The 22,108-nt window shown below is 35.1% G+C and overlaps 2 protein-coding genes across 2 annotated transcripts in view; one reads left to right on the top strand and one right to left on the bottom strand.

Moving 5' to 3' along the window:
* The window catches only part of grpr (gastrin-releasing peptide receptor), a 64,419-nt gene extending 62,602 nt beyond the window's left edge, over positions 1–1,817 (bottom strand). Inside the window, exon 1 of the mRNA XM_087273857.1 lies at positions 1,327–1,817. The gene's annotated coding sequence lies outside the window, so the exon portion shown is untranslated. The remainder of the gene's footprint in view (positions 1–1,326) is intronic.
* cybb (cytochrome b-245, beta polypeptide (chronic granulomatous disease)) lies at positions 366–21,703 on the top strand. The gene is given in 13 exon segments (NM_200414.1): positions 366–490; positions 622–714; positions 1,350–1,460; positions 4,327–4,411; positions 5,141–5,289; positions 7,079–7,260; positions 9,126–9,258; positions 9,344–9,436; positions 12,480–12,733; positions 13,796–13,958; positions 17,444–17,590; positions 19,667–19,791; positions 19,871–21,703. Coding segments are annotated over 13 exon segments (1,698 nt in total). The 5' UTR covers positions 366–445; the 3' UTR covers positions 19,989–21,703.
* The last annotated feature ends 405 nt before the right edge of the window (positions 21,704–22,108 follow it).

The raw sequence follows: 22,108 nt of genomic DNA, 5'->3' as shown, positions 1-22,108 counted from the left end.
AAATTAACCAATTCAGCTAACAAGAACAAGAAGTTGTGTTAATTAAATTAACTATGGTTTTGCTTTACTAACAATAGTTTATCCAAGTACAGATAAAACTAATGTGTTTTTTGCAGCATATTTTATAGCATTGTGCAAATTCTATATATGGGCCAAGGTATAACTCATTTAGAGTTATACATGCATGTTCAAAAAAGTGGCTGTAACAAAAGCAGAAGAGTTCTTTAAATCATATAACGCTTGTAAATAGACTAAACAGGGTTAACTCAACAACAGAAGGAGAAGTGAGAGTTCACATGGCCATCCTCTTTAGCCAGAGGAACTTTGCTAGATTGATTCAAATTTGTGACATTTCCTGATTCAATGCCGAGTCCTCTTTCTGTCTTGTGGCTCACTTTCTCTCGATCTCATCTCCTGATCTTCTCTTTCAACTCTGCTCAACATCATGGGAAACTTTGCTGCAAATGAAGGACTATCCGTTTTTGTTATCGTAAGCTATCGGGATTATGATTTTTTTACAACTAGTCTTTTTTTTTATTATTACTTTTGCGTTTTGTTATCAAATTATAAATTTCAAACATTATATTTCTGTTTTACGCTTCTTTTGTTTGTGTATTTCAGCTGGTATGGCTCGGGATCAATGTGTTTCTCTTTGTATATTTTTACATGGCCTTTTTGATTGACAAATACTACTATACTAGAGTCATTCTTGGGGTAAGTGTCAAATAATGTATACATTTTCAATATTTATTGTATTAATAGATGTATTTTTGTATTCTATTCGTAGTATTTACTGCACCCTTTAGGATTTGTAACTGTTTGTATCTTACATGCTATTATATAGTGTTAATGCAATTATAAGGCCAATATTTTAATTGCCTAATGGAAATTAGCAAATTTAGCAACGATAATTGAATAATTAATCAAATAAATAATTAATTCAATTAACCATGGTTTTGTTTCACTAATAAATTAAAATATTATTTTTGGTACAGCTATACATACACAATGTTGTATTCTTATTTTAATATTTAGCATTAACAATCAAAAATTACATTTTGGTTGTAAATGTGATGCCGTAATTATTTTGACTGACCATTTCTTAAAATGCAGCGTTTAAGTTAAAACCTAAAAATAAATTTATCTCGATTTAAATAAAAAAATACATATTTATATCTCAAAAAATGTCCTGCAGTTCTTATTTAACCAACATTTTAGCATATTTTTTATATTTTCCTCTACACACAATTTTTAGTACTTGTCTTGCGTGAAATTGTTGAATAAAGCTGGAAAATAGGAGCTGGAAATAGGAAATGAAAGTCCCACCTGTGTTTTTCTGTCCTCCTCAGCATGCTCTCTCGTGGGCCAGAGCTCCAGCTGCATGTCTCAACTTTAACTGCATGTTGATCCTGCTGCCGGTCTGCAGAAATCTGCTCTCGTTTCTCCGAGGATCTATACAGGTTTGTCTACTTGGGCTGTATCCGAAATTGACATTCATTCACTATTCCTTACTTGAGTCCACTAATATAGTTCACTTCAAGGTAGTAATGAAAAGAAGTGAGTGAATTCGAGCACTCAGGCGAAGGGATGCCGTTGTAAGTGCTTTGCTAGTTGATAAATCAGACAAATGAGATTTTCTTAGTCAGACCCTGTGATAATTGTATCTGTCAGTGAGCTGTCTAGTAATAAAACAACGTTTTTTTCTGCCATAATACTCATACAAATGTTAAATTAACAATTTTGAAACGTCCACCGATATAATTCGGCTGTGGTCGCCATCTTGTGGTCATATGCGTATAATTTGGCGCGCAAATTCTTCCTTTGGGGCAAGATGTTGAGTCCATGCATAGTGTGACCCTGACAAATCCGACAGGATTGCGATTATAAATTATAATGTCAGTTTTTTGAAAAAGTAAGATATATATGCACAAGGATAAACTTTTTGTTTATGTTCTGCTATGATTATTTGATTGAGATCGAATATGCTACATTTGAAAGTCTCGAATCTGAGTGTTCAAAATTGTAAACATTGAATAGACGTTGTCTAAATTAAGCATATACTAATCAAAAATAAAGTTTTGATATATGGAAGAAAATGGATAAAAAGTATGGTATAATCTTTAATCTATTAATTTTTGGCATAAAAGTAAAACGGAGTGGGTGATGCAGTGGGTAGTGCTGTCGCCTCTCAGCAAGAAGGTCGCTGGTTCGATCCTTGACTCAGTTGGCGTTTCTGTGTGGAGTTTGCATGTTCTCCCTGCGTTTGCGTGGGTTTCCTCCGGGTGCTCCGGTTTCCCCCACACAGTCCAAAGACATGCGGTACAGGTGTCAGGTGAATTGGGTAGTCTAAATTGTCCGTAGTGTATGAGTATAAATGAATGTGTGCGTGGATGTTTCCCAGAGATGGGTTGCGGCTGGAAGAGCATCCGTTGCGTAAAAATATGCTGGATAAGTTGGTGGTTTATTCCGCTGTGGCGACCCCTGATTAATAAAGGGACTAAGCCAGGGCCGGATTAACCAATGGGCATTATGGGCACAGGCCCAGGGGCCCGTTCGCACTAGGGGCCCCTGCGAGGGGGGAGAAAAAAAAGGACAATTTCGGAGTGTCTTTTTTTCGCTAATTGCAAATAGCGCGTCTAGTTGGAATAAGCTTTTCAGGGTTTACGCCCGTCGATGCTTGATTGATAGAGACAAGAAGAGTGAAGAGCCATTTAACATTACAGCCGCAGTGGCGCACTTGTAAAGCGCACAGGTTCATCTTTTGGCGCGATAAATTATAAACTCGGTTCGAATCCACCATCAGCTGAACTCGTGCTACTTTTTTTCTCCCCATTACATATCAGATTGGAAATATATTTATTTTTATCAGGAAGAAAACATTTTTTAAAAATAATGTAAATGTGATTTAAAGTCACAAGTGTCTCGTGGGTATTAAATAATGTTTAGCCTTATTGTAGGTTCCTCCCTCTCTGCAAAAACTATATTGCTCAGACAACTGTATTTCCTCTGAGCAAAAAAATCGCGATAACACATTAATATTATTATTATATTTAAACTGCCTTTTTTTCTTTAACTAAACAGAATGCTGTATTTGGTCAAGCGCTGAAACGTCAGTTTTGTAATAACCCGCACTAAACTGAGCGGACTGTAGTGTAACGTTATATCTGTCATAGATCAAAAATGAGTGGACAAGTGTATTTAGCAAACGCGAGAGAAAGAGGAGAGGAGGCATCTTCATTGAGGCATTTTTCATACACACCATTTTTAAACAGACCTATGATAAGGAGAATGAGGGTACAGAAGACATTATGGTAACTTTAAATGATGAGAAGCTAGCATTAACCAGGCGGAGGAGGTTAACGGCAGCGCGGACTGGATTCATCGTGTGAGAGACAGACAGAAAAGGAGAGAGAGAGGGAGAGAGAGAGAGAGAGAAAGGCCCAGAAGAGGAGAGAGACGGGAGAGAAGAGGTATAGTGTCTGTGATTTCGGATACTTTTAGGTTTATAATCAAGTCTTCTTCACGAGAAGAGTAGAGAAAATACAGGGAGAGAAGGAGAGACACAGTAAATCAGTGTTTGTATTATGAAAGACTCAGATTGATAGAACTCAGATTCATAGAACTGGATTGGAGAAGCATTGTGCGTTATATGCCATGGCAATAATATGCTTTATAAGTTTGTAAAAGCAATACATTAAAATACCCTTAAATATATATATATATATATATATATATATATATATATATATATATATATATATATATATATATATATATATATATATATATATATATATGTATATATATATATATAGTTTTATTAATATTTTTATTCAATGCTTTGAAAAATAAGTTAAATCTTTGTAGACTATAAATACATATGTACTATATAGCATTTATTTAAATTTGTGGGCAACAAATTATAGATTAATTTTATTAAAAAATTATTACATTATTCTTATTTTTTAAATTCAACTATAGGGGTGGTAGGGGGCCTTACAAGACAATGTGCCCAGGGGCCCCTGAGTTTTTAATCCGGGCCTGGACTAAGCCGACAAGAAAATGAATGAATGAATGAAAAGTAAAACGGATAAATTTGACTTACTACCTAGGTATGGTGGTGCGTGGTCTAAGGGATGCATAGCCTATAATAGAAATGCTTTTTCTATATGTTTATGGTTAAGTCGTGTGGTTGTTAAACTTGTAATTGGTGTATTGTGGGACTGATTGAGTGCATCCGCTATGGTTACACAGCTGGTATGGGGCAATTTTGAATGCAATCATAATGAAAAGGGAATCTGAATCTCCTCATTAATGTGTTTACAGTGCTGCAGCCGCACTGCAGCTCGACAGCTTGACAGAAACATCACTTTCCACAAATTGGTGGCCTACATGATTGCCTTCCACACAGGTACTGTGAAAAAGTCTTAAGTCTATCTTTAAATCCTCTACCAAACCTATTTTCAAATCTTTTTTAATGCCCTCAAAACCTAGAATTTAAAGTACAAAATAAATAAACACAAATAATAGCAACAGGGATGTAGCGGATATTTAAGAATTGCAGCTGAATGAGATCCAAAATTTACGTTAATTTTATTATTAATCACCTGTTTCTAAATAAGCTCTAACAGTGAGGAGGACGTAGGCCTATCCCCCTTGTCCTCCGGTGGCTAAGAATCCTGAATAATAATAATAGTAATCATAAATAAATAAAATGTTTAAAAATAAAGTTTTTAAAAGTTTAATTAGGATTTATTTAATATTTTTATTTAATTTTAATGTCTGCTTTTGTTAGTTTTAGGTTTGTTTTATTTAGTTAGTTCTAGTCATTTTTATGTTTTTGTATTGTTTATTATTTGTCATTGTTGTTTTTAAATGTCTAATTAGTTGACTAAAATTGTTAAGTAAATTAAATATATGCAAAATGATAAAAAAAATAAGTCTACTTAAAAATTCCAAGTCACAATAGGTTTACACACTTTTTAAAGTAAAGTCAGTTTGTTTGTTAGTGTTTAGTTTTTATACATTTATTTTAAAAATTAAAACTTTAATATAGCAGTTAAATAATTTTTAAAAATCATTGGTAAATGTCTTGCATACATTATATTACATTATATTAACATATATCTTATTCTCCCAGCCGTCCACATCATAGCCCACCTGTTTAACTTTGAGAGATTCATGGACTCTCAGCTGATGATCAACAGCAGTCACCTGCCGTATGTGCTCTCTCAGATTGGCAACAATGACAACAGATCCTACCTGAACCCCATCAGGAGCAATGACACGGTGAGTTCTGCAAGATTTTAGCTCATTTCAAAATCACTCAATCTCAGCATTAACAGAAGTTCCTGTTGAAATGGAGATTCCAATCCTGTTCGTTATGCAACAATACTCCAGCTGATTTCAGTTCAGCCCTGCAGCATTTACTCCCACTTCCGCCCACAGTTACATCATTCTGTTGTGAAAAAGATTCTGTCGCAATGATGAGCCACAATAGTGCATTAAATAGAGAAGCCCATGATCATCATACAGTAACTAAAACATTAATAGTGCCATGTTGCTATGTCAACGTTCATATCCCATGACCGTTATAAAAAGATGTATTCATACAACAAGGATAGTAAGTTCACCAAAAAATGTAAAAACTCATACCATTAAAAGACCATTTTTAAGTAAAACATTTAGGAAGATTTTGAGCTAAACTGTTATCCCTGAATCAAAAAATATTCTGTATATAGACAAATCTTAATTGTTATCAGCTCGTAGTGTGCATTCCTCAATTGTACATGCAAATTGTACAGTGCATGCTGGATACCACTGTATTGTGAATAAAAATAATATCCAAGAACTGCATCTTTGCAGTAGGCCTTCTCGATTAATCTAAATGAAATTAAAATCATGATTTAGCAAATGCTTTAATTGTTATGAACATCTTGTCAGGTGCGCACAGCTCTGTGATCAGTAGTAAATCTCATCCAAAAGCTAGAGGGCACTCTTGCGTGGAAATTGAATTAACCCAAGAAGTCAAACAGAGGATCAAGAAATTGCATATTACATTCTTTTAAATAGAAGAAGTTTTTATATTTTTCAATAATAATTATGAATTTGGGGTGGCACGGTTGCTCAGTGGTTAGCACTGTCGCCTCACATTAAGAACATCCCTGCTTAGAGTCGCGGCTGGGCCAGTTGGCAATTCTGTGTGGAGATTGCATGTTCTCCCTGTGTTTATGTGGGTTCTCTCCGGGTGCTCAAGTTTATCCCCACAATCCAAAGGCATGCGGTATAGGGTAATTGAATAAACTAAATTGGCCGTAGTGAATGAGTGTGTATAGGTGTTTCCCAGTAATGGGTTGCAGCTAGAGGGGCATCGGCTGTGGCGACCTACGATAAATCAGAGACTGAGCCAAAGGGAAATAAATAAATAATTTGTTTACTGTGTTGCTTTTGACAACAGGAGAAATCATTTCAAAAGTTTAAAGGATTGTGCTTTTATAACCTCAGAGTTTGACTATATTTTCAGTCTGTGCTATTTTGTATATATTGAATTATCTTTATTCTTTTTTTGTGGAAATACTAACATACTTTACCATATGAACACATTATATTGAGACTGCTATTTAGTATCCTAACAATTTTGTACATTTTATTCATCAGTATTAGTCAATTATTAGAAGGGGGTAATTTTGCATTGTAGTTTAATAACAAAATGTGTGTCACATGGTTAAACCACCTGATTTACAATTACATTAAACAGACATTTATTTCTATAGTGCTTTTAACAATGTGGCCAAAGCAGCTTAACATAGATTAAAAAAGAGAATAAAAAGTCATAGCAATATTTAATATTGTGGAGAATTCAAGCAAATCAGGCAGGCAGGAGTATAGTGTATAATGCTGGTATATTTCTAGTAAAATTAAAACTAATTTAGTACAGTTTAATACAAATGTCACCACTGAAGGATGATCAACTGAAGAGCAGCTCCACCAAATCATTAGTTTCTTTAATTCACAGCTTTCGTCTCCTTTGTGTAGTGCATTTTATTATCATTTATTATCATTGTTTTGTATTTTCCAGAACCCGACCATAGTGATGTTTACGACAGTAGCAGGATTGACGGGTGTCGTGATCACCCTCGCCCTCATCCTCATCATCACCTCCTCCATGGAGGTCATCCGAAGGTCCTACTTTGAGGTCTTCTGGTTCACGCATCACCTGTTTATCGTCTTTTTCATTGGATTGGTGCTTCATGGAATCGGGTGAGGGTTTGCTTCTATTCATATATATTTTTTGCAAATTGATACCCCAAAAAAGTACATTTTATTTGACAGCAGAATCAATTACTGGTTATTTTAAATAAGCAAACGCAATGAAATATTTAAAAAAACATTCTATTTCAGATGTTTTAGACATATGCAGCATATACAGATTATTAAGGAAGAACACTGAAGTATATTATAAAACTACCTTTAAAAAAAGGGTAATAATTTTATTCAGAAAGAAAACATTTAATTTGTCAAAGGTGACAGCAAAGGCATTTAAAAAAAAATTCTAAAAAAGTTCAGTTTGAGATAAATGATGTTCTGTTAAAGTTTGTTTCCACAAAATATTAAACATTTTAACATTTTGCATAAATAAAATACACACTTAAATATACATAAAATATTAATTCATATATTAATATAAAGTGTAAAAAAAAAAAATATATATATATATATATATATATATATATATATATATTTTTTTTTTTTCAAAATAGTCATTCTAAAATAAAATAAGCATCATTAAATATAGAAAACACTTATTTAAAAACGTAATGACAGTTATTTCCATTTGTTATGTATTTAGAATGCATCACTTAGCACTGTCGCCTCACAGTAGATCTGCGCGGTACTAAATTTTGAATCCCGCTCCCGCCAGGTTTTAGCCCGAACCCGACCGCTCCCTCTTATATTCAGCATTTGTTGTCCCACTGCCCGACCCGCCCCGGTTTCTACCCGCCGCACCCGATCCCGCTAAAGAGCAGGGGGAGAACAAAATCGAAATCCACCCTGCTATGCAGAGTCCAGACAGCTGTCTGTATAAACTCACACACAGGCAAAGCTCTCTCTCTCTCATTCGCGCACACACACACACCTCTCATTAGTGCACGCACACACACATACACACACACACATACACACACACACACAACGAACAAACAAGCTAAACACAGCATCGCGCTGTTTCAGTCACACATAACGTTACATACGCGTGCTCGCTCGCTCTGGAGTCGGGAGCGATATTGCTAGACGGCCCGCTCCTGTCCCAAATTAAACCTGTTATCGACCGCTCTCGCGCTTTATTCGGAAATTTATACCTCACAGCAATTCAGACCTCTACCTCACAGCAAGAAGGTCCCTGGTTCTAGTCCCAGTTGGGCCAATTGCCATTTGTGTGTGGAGTTTCCATGTTCACCCCGTTTGTGTAAATGCAAAAGTGTATGGGAATTTCCCAGTACTAGGTTGCGGCTGGAAGGGCATCTGATGCTTAAAACATATGCCGGAATAGTTAGCGGTTCATTCCGCTATTGCAACCCTTGATAAATAAGGGACTAAGCTAAAGGAAACTGAATGAATGTATTTAGAATAAAAGAATGTAACCTTTGCTACATGGCTTTTAAAGAACATTTAAGAAATATTACCAATCACAAATGTTCAGTTCTCATTCCAGTTAAAGCTTTAAAACATTTCTGTCAAAAATGCAGATATTTAGATGACTGAATTTCAGTCTAGCTGGAGTCTAGCCTAAAGTGTCAAATGTAATTTAAGCACAGACTCCAGCACATTTTTACTGTTTTTGACAGGTGTCACTCACAGTGATTGGCACTCACCCCTCGCTCCAGTCCACTGTCAATTCCACAATTCCTGTTTAAACTTTACACCAATAAGGAGAAGATTGAAAGCACTCACTCATTTTTGACAGTTTTAAGATTACAAAGGCAGGTTTTCCAGCAGTCTCTGTTCAATATCTTGACGCGTCTCATTCACTTCATTCTAAGAAGGCAAAAAACAATGGCTGAATAATTATCATGCATTATTAATTATTCGTGTGTGTGTGTGTGTGTGTGTTTTTGTGTGTATAGGCGTATTGTTCGAGGCCAGACTGATGCAGATCTACACGTTCATGACCCAACTATATGTCACAGCAAGTTTGAGAAGTGGGGCCAAAATGGCACCGACTGCCCAGTACCCATCTTTGCAGGAAACCCACCAAAGGTGAATCATAATAATAGAATCTCAAATGCGTCTTGCTCAATTTGACAAATAAATATTGCATTTTAACAAATACATCCCCTTACAGACATGGAAGTGGGTGGTTGGCCCCATGTTCCTGTATGTCTGTGAGAGACTGGTGCGCTTCTACCGCTCGCAGCAAAAAGTGGTCATTACTAAGGTTAGTGAAACAAGTAAGGCTGTAATGGTACACAAGAGTTATGGATTAGTATGTTTTCATTTAGCAAGGGGGAAAAGCAAAGTACTGTAGTTTATATGAACTGTGGTTTACAAAATGTGGCCCTGTCTTTAACTCTTTCTATAGGGCAAAATCCCATACAACGATACGCACTGTATATATTAGGGCTTGCACAACTTGCGGTTTCTGCTAATCAGTTTCTTTTCAAAACAATACTGGAGTTACTCGACTACCCATGGTTCGAGCTACTAGTTAAAAAGACAGAAAGAAATCCTTTTCAATACACATTTAATTAGTTCATAGACGAATCCATTAATTTCATAGGACTAACATAAATTGTTAAAACATTATAATACTTTTTTAAGTTACAGAGTAATATAAAAATAAAAAGCTGCACGCAACATTGTCATTTAACATTTGCATCATAAGCTTGCTGTATATGCAAAGCAAACTTGTGTTTATCCTGTAATACTTTAAGTTTAAGTTATTAAAGTAACTTTATTATTTAACATGTTTTCAGCAGTATTAAGAACTAAGTGAAACTTAATTACTTAAACCAGTTCAGAAAGACAAAAACAGTTCTCGTCAGCAATACAGCTGACCCACAAAAAATAAATAGCCTAAATTAATAAATATTGCATAAATAAAAAGTTGAAATTGAAAATACCTAAATGAAATATTTATAATACAAAAGAAAAAAGCTGTAGGCTAATTATTGCATTTTAATTATACATTTAATTAAGGCTATATAAAGTAAAAGTAGCCACACCCGAAACCTAAAATGCGTTTTGAAAACTCATATTCATAACACAGTATTCATAAAACGAATTAAAAGGTTAATAAAATTGTTTTGACCTAGACTAAATCTCATTCAATCATTTAATTTCTGCTACATTTCAACACTTACTAAAATAACAAAATGAATGAATATATACTTAAGATTATGCAAACGACCATGTGTGCACAAGTAATAGTCTGTTATACAATAAGTAGTCTGATTTAAAAAAATAACTGTAATATTTAAGTTTCCAGCAGTGATAACAAGAATGAAAATTATTTTGGTTCAGAAAAGAAATAGTTTAACAAGCGACAATAGCCTATACAGCCAAACAGAAAATAAATAATAAATAAACTATTTATAAATAAATTATTTAAATAAATAAAAAATATTAAAATAATAAATAAAATATGCTTAGACACAGTAAACTAACAAATGACTGCATGATATTTTAACATGCAGATATAATGTATGAGAAAACGTATTTTTATATTTAAAAGTCATAAAAATAAACAGCAATGCAACTACGAATAAAGAGCCCATCTTGCAATTTAATCATTTTATATTTACCCAGGTTTTCGACAGAAATTATGAATAGAATCTTACTTCATCCGACTTTATACAGAACACAAGTCATCCCTGCTCTCATCCTCTAGTCACAGACAGTCTTTGGTCAAGCTCATGGATCTTGCATTTAGAAATACAAGCACATCCATGTGAGAGGGATGCAGGCTTGCTCTTTGCCTTGTTACTGTGTTGCCGGCCAAAGAAAATTTCTTTCACTTTGTGTGCTGGTGTCAGGTATAGCAAGAAATAATTTCACTAGCTTGGATAGTAGAGGAAACCGATGTTCATTACATAACTACAGTTCAAGAGGATTCCCTGTGCTGTTAACGTTGATATTGATAAATAATCTTGAATTTAATCCTCAGTTGTTGTTGGAAGCTTTAACCTTGCATCATGGTGTTTGTTGGATACGTTTGTCGTTTTGATGTCATTTATGCTAAATGCCATACAATCATTTTTATGTGATCATATTTCTTACATCATTTAAAACTTTAGTGCAAATGTTGGATTAAAATGCAGAAATAAATAGTATTATTAAAATATAAACCATTTTTAAAATAACTGATAACAGGTCCAACATTAAAGTATTAATAACAAATATAGCTAAATAAAATGCAAAATGTTAACATTGTTTGTACTTTCAAGACTGCAAGTTTCTCACAATGCTGTTATTCATGTTTGTGTCTGCATCCCCACAATAGCGTATAAAATTGGTTCATAAAAATTATGAAAAAGTATTACTATAAGCAAAGTATTTTCTGACACCATGAAAAACACAGTGAAGCATAATATGAAACAACAGACTTATTCTTTCCATGCATCATATATTTAGTCAAATCTCACAGCCCTAATATATTGTAATCAGTGTCGTGACAAATAATATATGGTTCTTTGCCCACTAAAGGCGATTTTTGCAAGCCCTTTTACTCACTCTAGATTTCAAACTCGGTATAAATAACCAGAGTTTCCTACCTCAGTTATCTTCATCTTGAAGAATCCCGCCTTCTACCACTACTCCTCCTCCCTTTTCCTTGATAGTGCAGCACGGCAGCCCAGTGGTTAGCACTGTTGTCTCTCCGGTTTCCTCCCACAGTCCAAAAACTTGCGACATAGGTGAATTGACCAAACCAAATCAGCACAATAGATCAATTAGCTTAATAATAGATTAATTAGCTTTTAATCAGCAGTATATCTCTCTCAGTTATCGAGACCTACCTAAGGTCAAATTCCTCTCTCTCCCTGCAAACGAGAGGGAGCCATGGGCCCGAGGGTCTTATAAACTCAGGGCTCTCTCCGGGGACAGCATGCCAAACATGCTTAATAATCAATCATCAGCTAAGTGTGAACTCTTGAAACAGTATTTTGTCTCTCTTGCATACTAAAATAAAACAAAAAACTTTAACAAAGATTTTCTGTATGACTACATACAAAAAATATGCTTGCTGTTTGTTTAAAATACTTATTTAAAATGAGCTGAATCAACACAATTCTTGAGATTTTTTTGGGGACAAATTAATTGTTTTATGTTCAATCCACATTAATTTGTTAAGTTAACTTAAATGATATAAATAAATTGTGTGGAACCCTGCAGGTTTTACAGTGTATGTGGGTACAGTTACTCTCCTACATTCAAAGAATCATTCAATTTCTTATTCTCATCATTTCATTGCTACTTTACAGGTTGTAACGCACCCTTCCAAAACCCTTGAGCTGCAGATGAAGAAGAAAGGCTTTAAGATGGAGGTGGGCCAATATATTTTCATGATGTGCCCGTCGATCTCTCAGTTAGAATGGCATCCCTTCACCCTCACCTCTGCCCCGGAGGAAGACCACTTCAGCGTGCACATCCGAATCGTAGGGGACTGGACGCAGGCACTTTACTCTGCCTGTGGAGGGGATAAGACTGCGGTGCTGGATGCTTGGACACTACCAAAGTAAGATTGATGAGAACTTACCCTCATGCTGCTGTAAACCTGGTTCATTCTCAATACCGTATTGGACAGCTATCAATTTGAGGGGGGATAGGGTATAGACAATCTTCTACACCAAAACAAAGAAAGTCATACATATTTGGAAATATATGATGGTGATGTTGATAAAACATAAAACATTTTGTTGGACACCATCAAAGTGAGTTATTTCAAGGAACAGTTCACATTTATGATATTATTTTGGACAGTGTTGGGGAAAGTTACTTTTGAAAGTAATACATTACAATATTGAGTACTAATGAACTTCCTGACCCTAGAACTATATATGCCGTATATACAGAATAATGAAAGCTTAAAGCAGGGGTGACCAATACGTCGATCGCAAAGGTATCGTGGGTAGATCGCATGGCATTAAAAAATATAGACGTCAGCCTATCCTCCTTCCTCACTAAAAGTTGTATAACTATAGTTTTGCAGCACTTAGCGAAGTTGGCGTGGTTAAGTCCAAATATCGTTCATTAGCATACATTTCCAGAACAAACATTTGAACGTTGGATTTTTATTTGTTACATTTAATTGAATATATGAACACATCAAAGTATATATTCATTACATGGACATTCTTCAAAATCATCTGAACAACATGAGGAGTGAATAAGTCATGACAAAATGGTCATTTTAGGGTGAATTGCCTCTGTAATGTAAGGTTTCTCAGGTGCAAGTCCAATTCAAATAACACAGCTGTGGGCTTTTTAATAGTACCAGTAAGTCTCTCATGTAAAGTAGGAAAATACGTGTGTGAAAAAGGGGATGTGGGTGAACAATCGCTGTTGAAAAAAGAGAAGTGATGGGAGAGGAGGTTTCTGTGTGAGATGGTTGGCAATGCGTTGATTTCAACATCTGTGAATTTTGGTAGCCATTTCTCCTTATGTGTTTCTTCATTTCTAACTTTTACTGTTGAGGACTTAAAAGTCTACTAATGCAAACAACACAATGCTCAACTGTAGCACTGTTAAATGTTGTATGTTTGTCATCCATTAATGTTGTCTGTTGTCCTCCATGTAGGATGGCAGTGGACGGGCCGTTTGGGACAGCCAGTGAAGATGTCTTTCGTTATGAAGCGGTGATGCTGGTTGGTGCTGGTATTGGTGTGACGCCCTTTGCTTCTGTTCTGAAGTCTGTCTGGTATAAACACGTCCAGGAGAACCAAAACGTCTTCACTAAAAAGGTCATAAATAGTGATACCTTTGGAAAATGCCTTGTTTATAGTGTAGTATTTTAAGTGTAAAACCAACCCAATCTCACGGCAATCTCAAACTTTTTAGATTAGTGGCTAATTCGTATGAATTCACACGATCTAATTCAGTGGTTCCCAACCTTTTTCTTAGGGCCCCCCCCCATGAACATATACAAACATTGGAGCACCCCCACCATATAAATACACACGCACGCACACACATATGTACTGTATATATATATATATATATATATATATATATATATATATATATATATATACATACATACAGTATGTGTGTGTTTGTGTAATATTAATATATAATATGTATACAAAATATAAAATAATCAGTTTTAACTTGTCTTGGCCTTCAATAAAACCAAAATTTAGGTAGGCTTTGACATACTGTCTAATCTTTTTCTTCACCTCTAAAGAATCATTGCATTTACGTTTCTCTGCCATTTTTGTTTTGATTTTGCCTTTACGAGACGTTGGACAACCACATTGCGCAAGTGAGCAAAATTTAAATAATTATTTAAAGTTATTTATTTTAATTATTTTTACTATTATGTTGGAATTTTAAGCATGTGTTTTGATTTTTTTTTTTGGTACTAAAAAATACATATATAATAGTAGGGCTGCTCGATATTGGGAAAAATCATAATCACAATTATTTTGGTCATAATTGTAATCACGATTATTCAAAACGAGTATCAGAAAAAATACAATAAAATTATTAGCGCTCCTGAGAATTTTTTTTTTATAAATATTTCCCAAATTATGTTTAACAGAACAAGGAATTTTAACAGTATTTCCTCTAATATTTTTCTTCTAGGCTTATTTGTTTTATTTTAGCTAGAATAAAAGCAAGTTTAAATATTTTGAAAGCTATTTTAAGGTCAATATTATTAGCCCCCTTAAGCAATAAATATTTTTGATGACTTGCCTAATTACCCTAATTAAGCCTTTGAACTGCACTTTAATCTGAATGGTTGTATTTTGAAAAATATCTAGTAAAATATTATGTGCTGTCATCACAGCAAAGATAAAATAAATCAGTAATTAGAAATGATATATCAAAACTTTTATGTTCAGAAAAAAAAACTTCTTTCTATGAAACAGAAATTGGGCAGGAAAAGTTAATATTCAGCTAATATTCAGGAGGGCTAATAATTCTGACTTCAAGTGTTAACATACAGTTATTTTCCAGCCTGCAAAGGAAAGAGAAATAAATACAATTAAATAAAAATATTAAACAAACTGCTTTAAGCATCTTCACTGTAAGAAAAACACTTTAGCTACAAAAATCCTTCAGAGAAACATTTTCTCGTTATGTTTGATTAATGATAAAACAGGCGGCAGCAGGAATATTTCGCGCTGTCTCTTTAATGGTTTCTCTTTCACGTCTATTGATTCTCAACTTGTTTGTTTATTACACAAATGGGGGCTAATATAAATAATCACGAAACACCGCGTTTTGACACCTATTTGACCATTAAAGCGCTCACGTTAATGACTTTAGATGTCTGCGCTCCTCTGCTCGTCTCAGTGTGCAAATGAGAGCGAATGCTGACTGGCCGCATGCTTCTGGCTGCGTGTGCGTGCTGCACACACACATTCGCGCTTTAAAGAGCAACGCGTGCACAGCTGGAAAGGTGGCGGTATATGATGCATATAATCGTTTATCTTGATTAATGCTTTTTTATAATCGTTTGAAATCGAAATCGGATTTTCGATTAATTGTACAGCCCTATATAATAGTGGAGCATTTTTATGCCTTTTTCTACCTCAATACTTATCCTCTCCCGCGCCCCCCTTGTGAACTCTGGCGCCCCCCTTAGGGGGGCGCGGACCCCAGGTTGGGAACCACTGATCTAATTCATACAATTTATTAGGATTTGCTCATTACTCAATGACAGTAGGGGTTAGGAGTAGGGTTAGGTGCTACGCCTCCTTTTTAAAATCGTACATTTTCGTACGACTAAACTCGTACAAATTAGCCACTAAATTGACAAAATGTAAAATACTTACGTTTCCTCGTGAGATCAGCATGGTGAATGGGTTGACATGGTAAACATTTAAATAAACTGATATAATAACTGAGCGGTGGATAAAGAGATGTTCAGAATTTATTTTGTTGAATAATCAATGTGTTTTACTGTACATCTTAGACAAGTATTTTAATGTTCTTATAAATATTTTAAATGTATTTGAAGTCATGAAATCACTGTTAGACTTAAGGTGAACAATTCCTTAATTTGCAAGTTAATCCACTGAAAAACAAAAACAAACATTTGTTTTAGTAATCTTTAATAAAGACTGCATCTTAAACTGCCTACTACTCAGTAGGTACTGCATTTCAATTTAAGGGTGCTTTCACACCTAGATTTTTTGTGTCGGAATCTGTCTCGTTTGCCCAGTAAGCATGGTTCGTTTGGCATATGTGAATTCAGCAATCACGCTCGGATCCGCGCCCAGTGTTTTCAGATTAGGCGGTTTCCTGCCCATTTGGGAGGTTTTTAAATTATTTTTGCAGGTAAAAAATGACAGACTGGTAGTGTAAAACTGGGCGGTTTTGTAACGGTGTGCCCGCCAGCCCCGGTCTTCACTTATAAACCTGTTATGATCCCCCTCTTAGTTTATCTGTTATTTCTCTCTATAATATAAAAAACACCCTAAATGTATTACTCTGCTGTTAGAAATGTATGTTCTATACAGTAGGAATGCAAGTAGTATGAATATAACTCAGACATACTACATCTGTCATTTTGTCATTATAACGTGATCAACCCATGTGAAATCATGGGACACTTCAGAATCTTGCTGGAACCAGTCGGACCAGACTTGAGATTCTGCAGATTTTGTGGCATTCAAACATTTTAAAATGAAACTAAAGAAACAGTTGCTGTTGAATTTTATTGGTGATTCCTAAAATGAAATTTATTCATAAGCTTGGCTAGCAATTTTAGAGAATTTGATGTTTCCCCATTTAAACAGAATGCTTGTCTCAAAGAAACTTTGTCTTTAATCAAAACCTAACCATTTGCATCCACTCTGGAATGGCAGAGCTTCTCTGATGACATCAGTGTGACACATGGGCAAAATATGCATAGCCACGCCCCTCTAACTGTTAGTTTGCTGCAAGTGAAAGATAAGAGGAGGAGCAGAAAAATAAAACCCCGCCTCCTTTTCAATATTCTATTTTAGTGGCAAATACATTATCATATTAAAAATAAACGTCGGCAGCAACTTCCTGTTCACGTAGACCTTTCTACCACAATATATCAGGTAAATATTGAATCAACCCCATTGTAAAGATCTTCACAATTAAATTACATCAATTAATATAATGTAATAAATTCTTAAATGTACTGTTAACCCAAAATGTTTACTTGTTGATCATTAACTGACTTCCTGGGATCGAAAATCCATTTATTTTTACAACGTTGACTAATATTCTGTCATGACCTTTGCAGATCTATTTCTATTGGCTGTGTCCGGAGACTCAGGCTTTTGAATGGTTCGCTGACCTGCTGCAGAGTTTGGAAAAGCAAATGTCTGACAAAAACATGAGTGATTTCCTCAGTTACAACATCTATCTAACACGCTGGAAAGATGCTGAGGTGGGTGATCAACATACGCTTGTTTATTGTTAGACACTGTGAACTTTTGATAGCACGCCCCAAAAAACACGCCCCAAAAAACACTGATAGCTCGCCCCAAAAAGAATAACTGCTCACCATTTATTCTGCCTCATTTTGACCCAAACATATTCAAGTTTTTGTTCTCTGTTGAACACAGAAGAAGATATTTGGAAGAATGTGTAAAACTGGCAGCTATTAACTTCCATATTCTTCAAAATATCTTCTTTGGTGTTTAAGAGAAGAAGCTCTTGGTGAGGGTGAATGAAATGGTGATTAGATGTTCATATTTGAGTGAACTATCACTTTAAACCCTTAGCTGTCACAGGTGGGACTTTTTTCAGGACATATTTCATTTATTTTCTATGTGTGTGTCTGTAAACCTGAACTTGTGCTCAACATAAATGAGTACACCTTAATATTTTGTATTTTTATCCATTTCTCAATTTAATATATATATTTATGTCATAGAACAATTTTAGAAATAAAAAAATAATAAATTCAAGCAAAATAATTGCAAATACATAAATAAATAAATTGTAAATATTTTAAACATTTTATAGTTTTTGTTTCTCTTGATTTTTCCTCTTTAAAAAAAAAAATTCCCCTACTGTGTATATTTATTACGTATATAAAAATGCACACACATATTGTACATGAATGCCACAAACATATCACCCCTCAGCCCAAGACCGGTTACTCACTGAAGCTAAACAGGGCCCACATGGGAAAACTAAGTTGCTGTTGGAAGTAGTGTTAGTAACGCCGGCAGTGGGCGCTCAACCTGGGGTCTGTGTGAGTCCTAATGCCCCAGTATATTGAAGGGGACACAATAATGTCAGTGAGCGCCGTCTTTTGGATGAGACGTTAAACCGAGGTCCTGACTTTCTGTGGTCATTAAAAATCCCATTGCACTTCTCGTAAAGATTAGCGGTGTAACCCCGGTGTCCTGACCAAATTCACTCCATTGACCCTTACCCATCATCGTCTTCTAATCATCTCCATCCACTGAATTGACTCTATCACTGTCTCTCCACTCCACCTATAGCCGGTGTGTGGTGAGCGCACTGGCACCGTTGTCCTGTGGCTGCCGTCACATTATCCAAGTGGATGCTGCACACTGGTGGTAGTGTGGAGAGACCCCCCTCTCATGATTATGAAGCGCTTTGGGTGTATGGCCATACACAATAAATGTGCTATATAAATACACATTACATGGCATATACTTTACAAATATTTACATATATAATAATAGTCACATATAATTTTATGTATATATATATATATATATATATATATATATATATATATATATATATATATACACAAACAACAGTTCTGTCTGGTTCTCGAATCAAATTGGCTGATAGCCGTGCAATATTCTGCAATATCAGAACTCCTACAGCCTCTTTACACTTTGTGTATTACTCCACCCACATAAAACCAGCAAAAAGCAGACACTAAAGCTCTAAAGTTTAAAAGATGCGAACTCAACTGTTTAACTGTCAGCTTATGATTTAAATCCGGAAGAAAGTAGTTCCTCATACAAAAGGGTTTTTGAGACTCTCCATGTTTGATTTTGTTTTCATATACACAATTATGCCGTCAAACTGTTGTATAAACGCAATATCACACTCGTAGCATATATCGGCACTGGTGGGGGCACTAAGGCAACGCACGCCTCCCACCAGTGCCGATATACAGCCATATCGCACAGCTACTCGTGTGATATTGCTCATATGTATGCATTTTCTATGCATGGATATACATGGATGTGTATGTATATATAAATGCACACACATATTGCACATGTATATACTTATAAAATAGACAAATATATTAATATTCACATATAATTTTGATATATATGAGTAAGCATTTTCTATACATGCATACTCAGATACATGGATGCATTTATATATACAATACGTAATAAATATACACAGTAAACACAAAATTAACTAAATGCAAACTTTTATTTTGCATGGGATTAGTCACAACAGTTTAAGAGGAGATTAAGTGAAAAAGGAAGTCATTTTATTTTGTTTACTGTTAAAGGCAGCTCATCTCAGAGTTCAATATGAAGCGGAGGACGATCCTATCACTGGGCTTAAGCAGAAAACTCGCTATGGAAAACCCAACTGGGACAATGAGTTCAGTCTCATTGCATCCCAACACCCTGGGTAAGTAGAGTGTGTAAATAAAATGCACAATATTTTTGTCAAGTTACTGTGCATTACTAACTATTTTTTTTTCTCCTAGTACAAAAGTAGGTGTATTTCTGTGTGGTCCTACTGCACTGGGAAAAGCTCTGAGCAAGCAGTGCCTTTCACACACTGAGGGCGGAACTGAGTTTATTTTCAACAAGGAAAACTTCTGATGTGCTGCAAGAAACATCCACTGTTTGGACAAATCATGTTTGTGATAAAATATGGGGAACATTGTTTTATTTTGTTGGTTTGTTCTCTAACAACTATATCTATGCAGTGCTGGATATAAAACTGACGATATAAGAGAAATTTTATTGGCTGTAAACCTTGACACCGGTTTCCGTCCCATGCCTAGTCTGGATTACGCAAACAGATTTCAAAGATGAAGTATTTATAATTTAAAGTTAGAAATCAGATTACAATCACTTTTTATGGATTACATGATTAAATAATATAATCCTAAAGGTAATTTCAATACCATTTTAAGACTTTCTAAAGACCTTCTCAGAATATTTTAAGAGCTCATCTCCACTTGAAGTTCTAATCAGTATCAAACCTTTAACTTAAACATTTGTTAATAAACAGTTGTAGTTAAATAAATCAATGGAGCACAACCATGCAACAGAACTCAGATAAGCTCAGAAGAAACAAAGCTTGAAGGAATAAATTACGTGGTTGTTTTCAGCATTAGGCTTCAGCCACTGTTTAAACTTGTCTTTCTTCAACCAGGCGTACACATTTTCCCATTTTGCCGTCCGTTTCTCTACACTCGGAGTGCATCACATCACCTTCCCACGTTTGGGACCAGGGGCAGCCAAGCTGGAGCATATACTCTGGTCCGGTGGAGCTTGGCCAGACACGCCCAGCCCAAACCAATCGCATGGATCGAGGAAAACGATATATTTATGCTTTTTTGGAGTCAAACACTTTGGACAACGCTTAAACAAAATTTATATTTATGACGAATATAAAAATGCTCACATATATAGTACATGAATGTCACAGCCATATCAGCCCAAGACCGCTTACTCACCGAAGCTAAACAGGGCTGAACCTGGTCATTACCTGGATGGGAGACCACATGGGAAAACTAGGTTGCTGTTGGAAGTGGTGTTAGTGAGGCCAGCAGGGGGCGCTCAACCTGTGTTATGTGTGAGTCCTAATGCCTCAGTATAGTGAAGGGGACACAATAAACCTATTTAACACATTAAACCGAGGTCGTGATTCTCTGTGGTCATTGTAAATCCCATGGCACTTCTCACATTATTTAGATTAGGGGTGTAACCCCAATGTCCTGGCCAAGTTCACTCCATTGGCCCTTACCCATCATTGCCTCCCAATAAATATATTTATGCCGTTTTGGAGTCAAACACTTTGGACAACGCTTGAACAAAATTTAAAACATCGTAAAGACTTTTAAAATACATTTAAGGACCTTGATTTTGTCATATTTGGTTTATCGACTTTTAAAACTTTTAAGAACCCACGGAAACCCACCCATTTCAAACCTAGAGGATCTTGGCTGTGTAATGTCAGTGCTGTTTTAACAAATATTAATATTTTTGTATTTTAGGGATTTCCAAACTTCACTCAAAGTATTTTTTGCTGCTTGTTTAAACTACTTATGAATTTACACAAATCTTGCGGTCTTTGTTTTATGTTCAATCCACTTAAATTTGTAAAAATGTATTTAACTTATCGATTTGTGTTGAGACAATATAACGGAACTGTGTGGAAATCAACATTTTTTGTTTGTTTTGAGTATGTCCAGTTTTTGTTGGATAATTTAATCCAATTATGTGAAGCCCTTCCCCCATCCACTGTTTTAACTAATATTTCAATAGTGTAATACACATTTTGCAAATAAACAATTACATCAGCCCTATTTTACTGCTAAATGTCAAATAAGTGTTTTATTTTGATTGTTATATCTTAAAATGATATATACAGTTGAAGTCAGAATTATTAGCCCCCTTTTGAACTTTTTATTTTGTTAAATATTTCCCAAATGATGTTTAACAGAGCAAGGACATTTTCACAGTATGTCTAAGTTTAGATTTTTTTTAAACTCCATTTTAAGGTCAAACTTATTAGCCCCTTTAGGCTAAATTTAGTTTCGATAGTCTACAGAACAAACCAACATTATACAATAACTTGCCTAATTAACCTAATCTGCCTAGTTAACCTAATTAATGTAGTTAAGCCTTTAAATGTCACTTTAAGCTGTATAGAAGTGTCTTGAAAAATATCTACTTAAATATTTACTTTGATGATGGCAAAGATAAAATAA

This window comes from Danio rerio, chromosome 11 (assembly GCF_052040795.2).
Source record: "Danio rerio strain M-AB ecotype USA chromosome 11, GRCz13ab, whole genome shotgun sequence".
Taxonomy (NCBI): domain Eukaryota; kingdom Metazoa; phylum Chordata; class Actinopteri; order Cypriniformes; family Danionidae; genus Danio; species Danio rerio.
The sequence above is the reverse complement of the archived record's forward strand: the minus strand, read 5'-3'. Positions and strand labels throughout refer to the sequence as shown.